This window comes from Ascaphus truei, chromosome 7, assembly GCF_040206685.1.
Source record: "Ascaphus truei isolate aAscTru1 chromosome 7, aAscTru1.hap1, whole genome shotgun sequence".
In the NCBI taxonomy this organism is placed as follows: Eukaryota; Metazoa; Chordata; class Amphibia; order Anura; family Ascaphidae; genus Ascaphus; species Ascaphus truei.
The window spans coordinates 61,665,209-61,678,938 of NC_134489.1; the positions used below are offsets into that span (position 1 = coordinate 61,665,209).

Sequence of the window (13,730 nt, forward strand, 5' to 3'; positions counted from 1 at the left end):
TCAACATCCTCTCCCATGTATACTCTATTTGGTATATCCCTGTATACCCTTTCCCATCTAAAAAGATGTCCAACCTTTTTTTGAACAAATCTATTGTATCTGCCTTCTCAGTCTCCATTGGGTAATGACTTCCACATTTTAACTGCCGCTTACTGTAAAGAACCCTTTCCTTTGTTGCTGGTGAAATTTTCCTTTCCTCCAACCTTAAGGGATGGCCCTGAGTCCTTTGTGACTGCCCGTGGGATGAATAGTTCTTTTTGAAAGCTCCTTGTATTGTCCCTGAATATATTTGTATATAGTTATCATATCCCCTCTTAGATGCCTCTTTTCTAATGTAAATAAATCTAATTTAGCTAGCCTCTCCTCATAAGTTAGATTGTCCATCCCCTTTATTAATTTGGTGGCTTTTCTCTGCACTCTCTCTAGTTCCATAAAGTCTTTTCTTAGCATTGGTGCTCAAAATTGTACTCCATATTCAAGGTGTGGTCTTACTAATGCTTTGTAAAGGGGCATAATTATGTTGCAAATGAGAGCAAGACAGAAACCCTACTTCTGTATTGAAAGGCTTTACCCGACAGAAATACATTGGATAAGAATCTAACTTCGATGACACCCAATTTTTTCTCTCCTCCCCTGACCTCTTCCCCCCCCCCCCCCCCCCACACCTCCCTGCCAGTCCCCATGTCAACAACTGTCTCTCTGCACTCTCTTCCTGGATTTCCCACCTTTACCTGGAGCTTAACATTTCCAAAACAGAACTAATACTTTTTCCCGCTTCCATAGCCACCCATACACCCAAACTCTCTCACTGTCAATAACACCACAATCTCATCAACACTTCAATCCCCGCTGTCTAGGGGTCATCTTTGACCCTCATCTCTCCTTTATTCCTCACATTCAGTCGCCTCATGAAGTCCTGCCATCTCCACCTCCAAAATATTGCCAAGATCCACCCTTTTCTGAGTCATGATGCAACTAAAATCCTAATTCACTCACCTTATCTTGTCCGCCGATCCCGACTACTGCAACCATCTCCTAGTTGACATTCCCGTTGTCCGCCTGTCCCAACTCCAATCCACCCAAAATGCTGCTGCCAGACTAATCTACTTCACTAATAACAGAACAGACCATTCACAGCTCTATAAGACAACTGGTATTAATGAACAAACAAATTTGTTCAAAGAGAATATTGTCCAAAATCAAAAAGCTTAGCAGCAGCGTTAAAATGCAGGTATAGTGTTAATGGTTGCTCTGTGTGGAGGTGAAGGACCCGAATGACAAGGGCTAGAGTTTGTATATTCAGTGTAGACTGCTGGTAGGTAATAGCCCAAAGAGGAAAAGTATAACTCATGAATTACCTCTTCGGTCCTGCTCTATGTCGCGGTCTGTTCCCGTTTCTTCTTGGTCCCAGCGTGGTGCACGGAGCGCTGATTCTCCCACGCCGTCCCTCCGAGCTGCGTGCAACCAAAGTCCGCAGACCTCTGACCCTGCACCTGCTGCTGCGGGTCCGTCCAATCAGGATGGGAAGAGACCGGAAGAACGCCAGAAAGGATTGGCGAACAGCCAGGTAAGCCAAAAAGCATTCGCAACTCACCGGGTGGGAACGGAATTAAAAATATTTATGAAACTACATAAAAAACATCTAGGGGACACAAAACAAAACAGGGGGGTTCTCCTCCCACGTGTTTCACGCTGTCGTAGCGCTTTCTCAAGGAGTATTATGACAGCGTGAAACGCGTGGGAGGAGAACCCCCCTGTTTTGTGTCCCCTAGATGTTTTTTATGTAGTTTCAATAAATATTTTAAATTCCGTTCCCACCCGGTGAGTTGCAAGTGCTTTTTGGGCTTACCTGGCTGTCCGCCAATCCTTTCTGGTGTTCTTAATCTACTTCACTGACTGTTCCACCTCTGCTGCTCCATTACGCAAATCCCTACCCTGGCTTCCCATATCCTCCAGAATCAAATTTAAAACCCTAGCGCTGACTTACAAAGCTCACAACGAAGCTGTCCCTCGTACACCTCAGCCCGCAAACCCAAATATATCCCTAAACAACCCTACGTTCCTCCAACGACATTAGCTTTTCTACCTCCTCTCACTCTCACCTACAGGACTTCTCTCATTCTGCCCACCCCTCTCTGGAATTTCCCTACCATGTACTGTACCATCAGACTCTCCCCAAATATTCAGACTTTTAAAAACTTCCTGAAAACTCACCTTTTCAAGGAAACCTATCTGGCATAACCCTAACATACAACTCCCCCACTCCAACCCCATAGGTCCCAGCCTGTGCAGTTAGAACAATCTCCACGTTATGTAACACCACCGAACATCCTCACCCTCAAACCTTAGTGGGATCAGCTGTCGGGCTGGACCACACTCCAACCTGATGTATACTCCATCCAACAATGAGCAGCCACTTTACCTTCTGTTTTAACATTGTGCCTCATTCCCTTTAGATTGTAAACTCTGACGTGGCAGGGGCCCTCATTATCTCTCTGTATCTGTTTGTGCATGTTCATCCTTATTTATATAACTCTGTTTATGTGATTATCAAATCTTTGTACCCTCATTGTACCGCGCTGCGGAATACGTTGGCGCTTTACAAATAAACGTTAATAATAATACCAATGTACAAACCTTAATTTGGACTCTGAGCTCTGACAGCTGCACTCCAGCCATGTGACAGGAGAGCTCTGCCAGTCTCTTCAACTCTTGTGCCTGATTCTGCCTGGACATCAGGGTTTCCACTGGATGTAGATAAAGAATGTCTTGTTAATGAGAGAGCTATAGTCCCTATGATCCCCCTCAGTGGTTCCTAATTAGTTTTGTGCACTGGGAGCTTCCACCACTACCATTCCCCCTTCATTTCCAAAATAAGAACATATTTGTTCCCTGTATTTTCGGAAATCAAGCCAATGAATGGGAGATCAAACATTGTGACGTTACACTGAAAATGTCATTTTAAAAGGATTCTCGAGTTTATGCAATGTAAAGGCACGGTCTCTGAAAACAACAACACTGAATTTGAAGCAGGGGAGCCTGGTTCAAATCTTGGTTTCAGCTCCTTGTGACCTTGGGGAAGTCACTTTAACTCCTGGTGTCCGAGGGACCCAAAAAATTGATTGTAAGCTATACGGGGCAGGGACTCTTGCCTGCAAAACTTCTATGTACAGTGCTGCGTACACTGTCAGTACTATACAAGAAACAAACATTATTATTATGATTTATTTCACAAACCTGTACGATCTGTCGTACAAGGGGGAGGAGGAGTTGGAGAGCGGCAGTAGGAGGAGTTGGAGAGCATCAGTAGGAGGAGTTGGAGAGCATCAGTAGGAAGAGTTGGAGAGCATCAGTAGGAAGAGTTGGGGAGCGTCAGTAGGAGGAATTGGGGAGCGGCAGGAGGAGTTGGAGAGCGGCAGTAGGAGGAGTTGGAGAGCGTCAGTAGGAGGAGTTGGAGAGCGTCAGTAGGAGGAGTTGGAGAGCGTCAGTAGGAGGAGTTGGAGAGCGGCAGTAGGAGGAGTTGGAGAGCATCAGTAGGAGGAGTTGGAGAGCGGCAGTAGGAGGAGTTGGAGAGCATCAGTAGGAAGAGTTGGGGAGCGTCAGTAGGAGGAATTGGGGAGCGGCAGGAGGAGTTGGAGAGCGGCAGTAGGAGGAGTTGGAGAGCGTCAGTAGGAGGAGTTGGAGAGCGTCAGTAGGAGGAGTTGGGGAGCGGCAGGAGGAGGTGTTGGAGAGCGACAGGAGGAGGTGTTGGAGAGTGGCAGTAGGAGGAGTTGGAGAGCGTCAGTAGGATGAGTTGGGGAGCGGCAGGAGGAGGAGTTAGGGAGCAGGAGGAGGAGTTGGGGAGCGGCAGGTGGAGGAGAAGTTGGGGAGTGGCAGTAGGAGGAGTTGGGGAGCGGCAGTAGGAGGAGTTGGAGACCGGCAGTAGGAGGAGTTGGAGACCGGCAGTAGGAGGAGTTGGGGAGCGGCAGTAGGAGGAGTTGGGGAGCGGCAGGAGGTGGTGTTGGAGAGCGGCAGGAGGAGTTGGAGAGTGGCAGTAGGAGGAGTTGGAGAGCATCAGTAGGAGGAGTTGGGGAGCGGCAGGAGGAGGAGTTGGGGAGCGGCAGGAGGAGGAGTTGGGGAGCGGCAGGAGGAGGAGTTGGGGAGCAGCAGGAGGAGGAGAAGTTGGGGAGCGGCAGTAGGAGGAGTTAGGGAGCAGCAGTAGAAAGAGTTGGGGATCAGCAGTAGGAGGAGTTGGGGAGCGGCAGTAGGAGGAGTTGGGGAGTGGCAGTAGAAGGAGTTGGGGAGCAGCAGTAGGAGGAGTTGGGGAGCGGCAGTAGGAGGAGTTGGGGAGCGGCAGTAGGAGGAGTTGGGGAGCGGCAGTAGGAAGAGTTGCGGAGCGTCAGGAGGAGGAGTTGCGGAGCATCAGGAGGAGGAGTTGGGGAGCGGCAGGAGGAGGAGTTGGGGAGCGGCAGGAGGAGGAGTTAGCAAGCGGCAGTAGGAGGAGCTGGGGAGCGGCAGGAGGAGGAGTTGGGTAGCGGTAGGAGGAGGAGGAGTTAAGGAGCGGGAGGAGGAGAAGTTGGGGAGCGGCAGGAGGAGGAGTTGGAGACCGGCAGGAGGAGGAGTTGAAGACCGGCAGGAGGAGGAGTTGGGGAGCGGCAGGAAGAGGAGTTGGGGAGCGGCAGGAAGAGGAGTTGGGGAGCGGCAGTAGGAAGAGTTGGGGAGCGGCAGTAGGAAGAGTTGTGGAACGTCAGTAGGAAGAGTTGCGGTGCGTCAGGAGGAGGAGTTGCGGAGCGTCAGGAGGAGGAGTTCGGGAGCGTCAGGAGGAGGAGTTAGAGAGCGGCAGGAGGAGGAGTTGGGGAGCGGCAGGAGGAGGTGTTGGGGAGCGGCAGGAGGAGGAGGAGTTAAGGAGCGGGAGGAGGAGAAGTTGGGGAGCGGCGGGAGGAGGAGTTGCAGAGCGGCAGTAGGAGGAGGAGTTAAGGAGCGGGAGGAGGAGGAGTTGGGGAGCGGCAGGAGGAGGAGTTGGGGAGTGGCAGTAGGAAGTGTTGTGGAGCGGCAGTAGGAGGAGAAGTTGGGGAGTGGCAAGAGGAGGAGGAGTTAGAGAGCGGCAGTAAGAGTAGTTGCGAATATGCACATATTTTTCTGATTCACAGGCAATGGTCTGTTGATTACATGTTTTAAGTGTTTCTGTCTTTACACCCTACAATAATATTGGGGGTCCTTTAATAAATTGTATTTTTATATATATATATATATATATATATATATATATATATATATATATATATATATATATAACACAAAAATGCTGGGTGCACTCAAACACGCCAAAATATATAAAAAATAGGAGAAAGTATACTTAACAGTCCAGAAAATATACAGCAAAAAAAGTGTCCGCAGCACTCTCCAGATGATGAAATAAATGTATTGAAACATAGGGCAAACAACGTAAACCCTAGAAGCAACGTACGTTTCGGAGCTACACGGTCCTTTCTCAAACTAGTAGTGCATGCATTGTGCATGAGTGGATGTACATTGCATATATATATATATATATATATATATATATATATATATATATATATATATGCATTGTGCATGCATTTATTTTGCATGTATGGTGTACTGCATGTATAGATGTAGCACACGTTATTATTCCAATTGGTATGTTGCAGTGGGACTAAAGCATTATCGCCCCTACTGCAACGCGCTTGTGGGTGCAATCAAGTGTGTCACATCTGTATGTATATGGTGCATATATGTTGAGTGTGTGCGCTCTATATGTAAAGCATGCATGGTGTGTGTGTATGTGTGGCAGACAGTGCATGTGGGATGTGTGTGATGGGGACATACATTGTGTGTTTGCTCATGCACATTGCATGCATCTGGTGTGTATATGGTCTCTGTACATGTGTGGTATGTGTACCTGATGTGTGTACATATGTATATCTGATTTGCGTGTTTACAGTGTATCTGTATGTGTATGGGTGTCACGGTAGCTTATGACAAGATATAATGAACACCAAATATCTGGGTTGAACTGAACGAGGCTTAGATATAATAAAATATATTTATTCCTTAAAAAAGGCGAACACAGCAATATAGTACAATTAACAGGCAAGAAGGTAACACTTACTTAGGGTTGGGGGATGGAAAAGTATCAGCTAGCAATTCTCCAGCAATCCGGTGACATTCCAGGTGGAATCAGAAGCACAACTAACTAAAAACTGTAGGGTTGACACAGATTATATACCTGTGTAACCCTATTCTTAACATTGAATACAGACTATTGGTGAACAATTATCTGTATCCAATCCCTAATGTGGAGACACAGATTAACCCATGCCCCCCAGCTAATTAGCCCTTGTGTACTGGGACTCTATGGGTAGCCCCATAATTAAATCAGGGGCGACGACCAGTTTACCAAATGAAGTATCTGCATTGTTTGTAGGTGTAGACATAACACTTACAAACCACTGCAGTTTGATTATTCTCCACCCTCAGGTAACAATTAGAGTGTCAGAGTCTGTTGATTAGTACTTGGTCTGTTGATTAGTACTTAGTGTAAACAATCCGGGCAGTTAACTTTTGATCACAGTGCTTAGGCTCAATCAGCCGGCTGCCCTTCATGACCTATTAGCATAGCAGATGGTCTGCATTTTCAGAGCAGATCCAAAATACCATACATATATACTTTAATATCTACACATATTAATAAGTTCCATTTTGGTGGACTCAGTGGGTCGAAATTTGCCAGTTCTTAATGCCTACAGTGACTCCACACATTGGCCAAATATCAACTCTCTGCGACCTCCAGAACTGGAGATACAGAAATGCACTTTAAAACATTAAAATACAGGATTATAATGAAACATAGGAACAGGGGAACATACATTTTTCATGACATGACAAGGTGTAAACCACATTCCTGGACCGCAGTCCAGTTAACCCCTTGCTTCCCTGGTGAGGTCAGGGGGTGGCCATATGGGGTGCAACCCTTTTAATACCGGGCCAACCCCCCTCTCCCTCTACAATGGGGCTTGCTTATTATATGGTATATGCACTTGTGTATGGTGCCTGTATCTGTGTATGGTGCGTGTATATGTGTATGCATGTGTGTATGGTGCGTGTATCTGTGTATGCTGGGTGTATACATGTGTGCATGGTGCGTGTATCTGTGTATGCTGGGTGAGCTGCCTGATTCTTGGGACAATTGGTTGTGTTTGCTATTCTACCTTGATACATAGACACTGGGGCTGTTTACTTACAAGCTTCACCCTTAACTTTCTCCACTTCTGAAGTTAGCTCTGCTTCTCTGTCTATGATGCTGAAAAGAAAGAGGATGAGTGCAGTATGTGTACACTGAGAGCAAGGAAACAAGACATTTTAACATTTACATTTCTAAGTTTCCCTTTGTGGCCAATGATATTAACTGGGGTTTAAAAGTTTGTAAAACACCTCAAGAGCTAAACATTAGTGATGGAAGTACAATACCTTTCCCTATAAATCAATGTCTAATAATATCAGCAGGTAAAAATGAGCATGAAATGACATTCATCTAAAGAAGGGGTGGCCAACCCGTGGCCCATGATCCATCAAGTGGCCCTCGACTGCATTTGAGTGAGCCCAGGTAAACCTTTGGGAACCAGCTTCTTATGCTGGTTCCGGACGGGAGCTGGGACCTCGTGGCAGATGGGGAAGATGGACCTGATTTACGGGCAGGACCAACTTCCGGCGCGGATGTGCGGGCTGGCGTTAGAAGAGGCTAATCACTGGAGGATCCTGTTGCACTGCACCCCCAAGGTAAAATTGTATGGGGAGAGTGGGGAGGGGGTAAGATTGTGAGGGGAGAGGGTAAAATTGTGAGGATTGGGGGAAATTATGAATGAGGGGGAGATAATTGTGTGTTCGGGGGGCTGAGGAGTTGTGAGGGGGAGGATTGTAAAGAGGGGGAGAAATTAAGAGTGAGGTGAGAGAAATTTTGAGGGGGGTGATTGAGGTGGGGGAAGAGTGAGTGAGAGGTGGCGAGATTGAGAGACAGAGGGGTGGAGAGTGAGGGACAGTGAGTGGGGGGGAAAGAGATGCATGGGAGGAGGGTGAGAGAGAAATAAACGGGGGTGAGAGTGAAGAGGTGAGAGAAAGAGAGGGGTGGGGATGAAAGAGAAAGATGGGGAGTTTACAGTGTGGCCGACACTGGGGCCCATGTAGAAACTATAGTCCTGGGCCAAGGGTAAGCTGTCAGCAGCCCTGCCCGCTCCACACAGATTGCCGTCGACCCCACCCCTGCACTTCTACTCCTTACAGAGACAGCAGGTGAGGGATTAAGTGCTGTAGATGGCAGTGCTTGGCCACAATGGGTTGTAGGAGTGACTGAGTGTGGGTGAATAGCCATGAGTGCAGGCTATTGGGATGCTTTGTTTGTGGGGCGAGTTTCAAGGTTAGTCAATATTAAAATGAGAGGGTTAACACAATTTACAGAGGAAGAGATGGCAGGGAGGCGTGGGAGAAACCAGGTGTGTATGTCTCAGTATTGTCAATCAAGTGTTTTCTTTATCCTTATCCCACCCTGTCCTTATCAGAGAACCAATAAAGAAAAGGGGAGGGGGGACTCTGGCTTTACAAGCACTCGCAGATCACACAATGACATCACATTGTGACATCACTCAGTTACATCACACAGAAGGGAGCAGCCAGAGGAAATCCAACCCCTCCCAAGGTTAACTTTAAAAATTACATGAAAAATACTGATACATGTCAGATTTGGGTAAAAAGGCATAAATCACCCAGATGAGACTCCTTTTAACACGTGACTGGAATAAATTTACTTTGATTGCCCCTACAGGAATATATGTTATGTTCCCTGAGTTAAGATGGTATCCTCAAAACTAATTATATGCAATTGTCTAATCTACATTAGCATAGGCTTAATGTCACTTCTTTTTTTGCATTGTAGCACAACGTTGCATCATCTTTCAATAACGTGACATTAAACCCATCTTGGCGATAGGCTGATCCTTATCTAGGGCATTTGCTGAAGTGGAGAGAGGAGAGGGAAACAAAGCTGAGAAATAACACAATGTTATTTAAACTGTGGCGTTACCCATCCAGACACCACTAAGGCCCTTTTTCAGGGTTTGGATGGGAGTAACGTCAATATTCTGAAGCCAGGGTCACGTGTGATGTATGAATAGCCCCAGATAGCTTTAACTCAGCCCTCTTTCCCAAGCACACCAAGTCCTGCAATATTTTCTTCACTTTATTAGGAAAGCAGCAGTAAATACAGGCACTTGTGGATGTAATGTAGTTGTGAGTTTGTAGTTAAGGACAGGTAAAAAAGAGATGGCCTTGCCATAGGAGTGTAACATGAAGGTACTCACTCAGCCAGAGTCAGGAATGAAAAGGAAGTGTGGGGGAATCTGGGTAACAGGAATAGTCTTAGAACAGACTGTCAGCAAAACAGGGGGGAGGGCAGAATAGCCCATTCTCAGCTAGGAGAATAGGAGGTTGCAGGCAACCAACACTGACTAGGGCTGTGTAAACAACATGTAACAATAATGTTGCCTTTTCACATGCAACTAGCTGCTGGGACAGGGAAAATAACAGGCAGCTAAACTAGGGAGACATGAATCCTATGAGCTGCAAAGGGAGGCAGAGAAATATGGAATCCTGTTCCAGGACAGTCAAGTTTAGGCCTGACAGTAATAACGTAACGTTATGTCCCCGCGTTACCCTTAATGGAGTTTAACGCTATACTTGTTACGCTAGAAAACATGGCTTTACGTTGTGTTGTCATCTGAAGATACATGGTTCGTCTTAACGGATCTGGGCCAAAGTGCTTTGCAGAAGGAATTCACTCAAAGAGAACTCCAGGAAAAATGATTTCCCAGCACCACCCTCACACCGAGCACGTTTAATTCAACAGCCGCTCAAACCATAAGTGAGTGGGAAAAATAACAGAACAGAGTCATATAACATACTGTACTGTTAAGATACAACCGGGGCAGGGTGAAGGGAGAGCAGCAGAATAAAAGGTCCCGGAGCAGATTTCCCATTAGGCCTGGGCCTAGGGCGGCAATATTTTGGGGCGGCAAAAATTTCCGCCCCCATATGCATTTTCCGCGCTCTTGGGGCTATCGGGCCTAATGGGAATGCACATACATGTGTCCTGCTGCCTCCTTGGTGCTGCTCTCCCTCTCCTTTGGAATCCCAGCGTCAAATGACACCGGGGACGAACCGAATGACATCGTGTTACCATAGCAACGCGATACCATGCGCCGTCACGATGACGTCCGCGCGAGATGGAGGGCGGCACCAAGGAGGCGGCAGGACACATGTAAGTGCCAATGGGCGACGGAGGTCTGACACTCTCTGTAAACTGATGAATGAGTCTGTTTAACCCTTTTGCTGCATAGAGGCCAGCAGCAAGACGGATAACTTCACAGTATGGAAGGCTGAAAAATAGGCCATTTTGCCAATAAACCGGCGATTTACCCAACTCGCTTTATTAAAAATATAAATATAAATTACGCCACAGGCCCATTTCTAAAGAAAATGTAGGGTAACTATTTGGGCTACTTAATTTGATGGAATCTTTAAGTAAATCAAAATTATGGAAAGACTACTTCCTGCTTCCGCCATCTTGTTTGATCCCAGGTTGTCTGTGAGCTGCCGATTAAATGGTCAGCTTCTTTTAATAAAGAAGACCAAACTGGGATTCAAGATGGGGGGAGGGGGGGGATTGTACCATTAAGTTTATGTGTTTTAACCTATTCACAGCCAGTGGGACCTGCAACCAATTTAGAGGAAATATCCACCATACTCAATATAAATGAACTTGATAAATATATATGCACATACATATTTTAGAATCATGCCTATTTTTGCCTCTTTTTATACTGACCTCTTGTGTAGCTCAGCAAAAGTAGCTTTGATGTTCCTTATGGAATTTTCCATCTCCTCTTTAATCATCACGCGGTATCTATTTAGTGAGACTGTGCAGCGCTGCAGGTCCTTTGCAGACTTCTCCGTGTTCAAACCTAAGAGATACACCCAGAGAACAGAGGTTTGCACACAGGACCTAAAAGCTTAACTGCCCAAGAGGTCTGCAACGCATTACTCTGATAGGACAGCACAACTTAGAGTTAGAGATGTGTGAAACTGTTCAAAATGCATTTGCCAAATTGTGTGCATTTCCCCGCCCCCAAATTCGAGACCCTGTTGAAGGAAGGAAGGTTCGGACACGATGGAACATTTCACCAGGCTAATAATCTTCTATGCAAATCCCTACACTGGCTTCCCATATTCTCTAGAATTACATTTAAATCCCTAGTAATGACTTAGAAAGCTCTCAACGAGGCTGCCTCCCCCATACATCTCAGGCTTCATCCCTAAATGCACCCTACGTTCTGCCCACGACATCCGCCTTTCCTCCTGCCTTATTACCTCCTCTGCCTCCCACCTGCAAGACGTCTCTCCCGTGCTGCTCATTGTCTCTGGAATTCCCTACCACATATCATCTGACTCTCTATCATGGCCTGCTCCTCTTTGTACTCTCTCCTCCCTTCTTTGCACTCCCTGCCTTACTGTATCTGCTCTCTGTGCACACTACACTCCCTCCTCTTCTGTCGCCTCCATTCCTTGCTGTCTCTCTGTTTCTTCCTCCTACTCGCCTTGCTGTCTTTCCTCCCTTATGTGCATACTGTTCTCCACTGTCTCTGTCTCCTCTCCCCTCCTTGCTGTCTTTCCTCCCCTCCCTCCTCCATCATGCCCTGCTCCTCTTTGCACTGTCTCCTCCCCTCTTTGCACTCTCTGCTTTACTGTATCTGCTCATCTCTGTTCATACTACACTCCCTCCTCTCCTATTCAATTCATCTGTCTCCTCCTCTTCTTGCTGTCTCTCTGTTTCCTCCTCTTACTCACCTTGCTGTCTTTACTCCCCATGTGCACACTGCTCTCTGCTGTCTGTCTCCTCTCCCCTCTTTACAATCTTTCCTCCTTTCTCTGTGCACTCCCTGCCTTACTTTGTCTGTTCCTCTCTGTGCATACTACACTCCCTTTCCTACTCATCTCATCTGTCTCCTCCTCGCCTTGCTGTCTCAACTGCCAGTAAAATCCCCTACCCCAGTGTTTCCTGGGTCCTGTTTCCTGAGAGGCCGCTCAGTCTATCACAGAGGGGGATGCATGTATGTATATGTTTATTTATATAGCGCCAACAGTGTACTCAGCGCTTTACAAAGACAACACAGTACAGGGAATTATAATAATACAATAAGTGCAGCAAAGTCAGACAATACGAAAGGAAATCCCTGTTGAAGTGCAAAGTCCAGTTCTTCTATTCACCTCCAATTCAACTCTAATTTTAACTTCACAGACACTTCATATGTGAAACACTTAAGACAGCACGCAGTCTCATTGCACAGGATGTGACACCTCACTGGCTGTCCCTGGGACAGTGACAGTCCACTCAACCTATCACAGTGGGGGAGGGATGTGCAACCTCACTGGCTGACCCTGGGTGAGTGTCGGGCCGTTCAGCCTATCACAGAGGGATGTGCAGACATCCGTAGAGAAATCTTAATATATAAATTTGAAATTTGTATGGTTGGTGCTAGATGTGGTGAATCTGATTGGTCCTCAGCCTCTGGCCAATCAGATTGGTGGCTCTATGACGTCACCCAACTGCCACTCTCTTCCCCCTCGGCCTCACCCGACTGACTGACACACACACACACACACACACACACTCACACTCTCTCTCTGTCCTCTTCAGCCAGCTCCCCCCCCAAATCACTCCCCATCACACTCACCCTCACGTGCGCCGCCCTGCACCGGCTCCCGGACGGAGGGGAAGCGCGGCGCGGCCCTCCTGCCCCAGCCGCCAACTTCAAGCTCCTCCCCCTTCGCTCCCAACCGGCTCCCAGACGGAGGGGAAGCGCGGCGCGGCCCTCCTGGCCCAGCCGCCAACTTCAGGCTCCTCCCCCCTTGCTCCCAATGAGGAACGGAGGGGAAGCGCGGCCCTCCTAAACCAGCCGCCAACTCCACGCTCCTCCCCCCTCACTCCCAAAGAGGAACAGAGGGGAAGCGTGGCGCGGCCCTCCTGCCCCAGCCTGCCACTCTTGCCCCCCCCCGCCAACTTCCCGACCCCACCTCCTGCCCCAGGCAGATGCCACGGAGATATCAGGGCCAGGAGGGGAACCGTCTGCCGCCAGGAACCACCACCCACACTGTCAAGGTAAGTCTCCCACCCACCCAGTCAGTCACCCAGTCAGTCACCCACCCAATCAGTCAGTCACTCACCCACTCAGTCAAAGTCACCCACTCAGTCAAAGTCACCCACTCAGTCAAAGTCCTGACTCACACACTTCCCCCCTCAGTCAGGTCAGCTGACAAATACACAGGGGGAATCACAGCTGGCAACAGAGGGGGAGGGATCGGAGATGTGAACTGGGGGGGAGGGACCAGAGCTGTGAACAGGGGGGGTAACGGAGCTTTGAAGGGGGGGGGGCATATTGCTGTGAACGGGGAAGAAAGAGTGGGGGGAGACAGTGGAAGGGAGAGAGAGGGGGAGCCACAACATTAAATCCCGGGCAGCGCCGGGTATATCAGCTAGTATAGATATATAGATTACATTACTTAGGACAGTAACAGCTGTCCCTCTCCCTCTGCACCTCACTGCCATTAAAATTCCCTTCGTCCAGTGTTTCCTGGGTGATTGAGAGGCCACTCAGTCTAACACAGAGAGAGCGAGAGATGTG

At 47.9% G+C, this 13,730-nt stretch overlaps 1 protein-coding gene across 1 annotated transcript in view; it reads right to left on the reverse strand.

Moving 5' to 3' along the window:
* SPATS2L (spermatogenesis associated serine rich 2 like) overlaps positions 1 to 13,730 on the reverse strand; it is a 33,359-nt gene that overhangs the window by 10,975 nt on the left and 8,654 nt on the right. The window contains exons 4-6 of the mRNA XM_075608699.1: positions 10,877 to 11,012; positions 7,245 to 7,303; positions 2,638 to 2,747 (exon numbers count right to left, since the gene is read on the reverse strand). Coding sequence (XP_075464814.1) covers positions 2,638 to 2,747; positions 7,245 to 7,303; positions 10,877 to 11,012 — 305 coding nt within the window. The remainder of the gene's footprint in view (positions 1 to 2,637; positions 2,748 to 7,244; positions 7,304 to 10,876; positions 11,013 to 13,730) is intronic.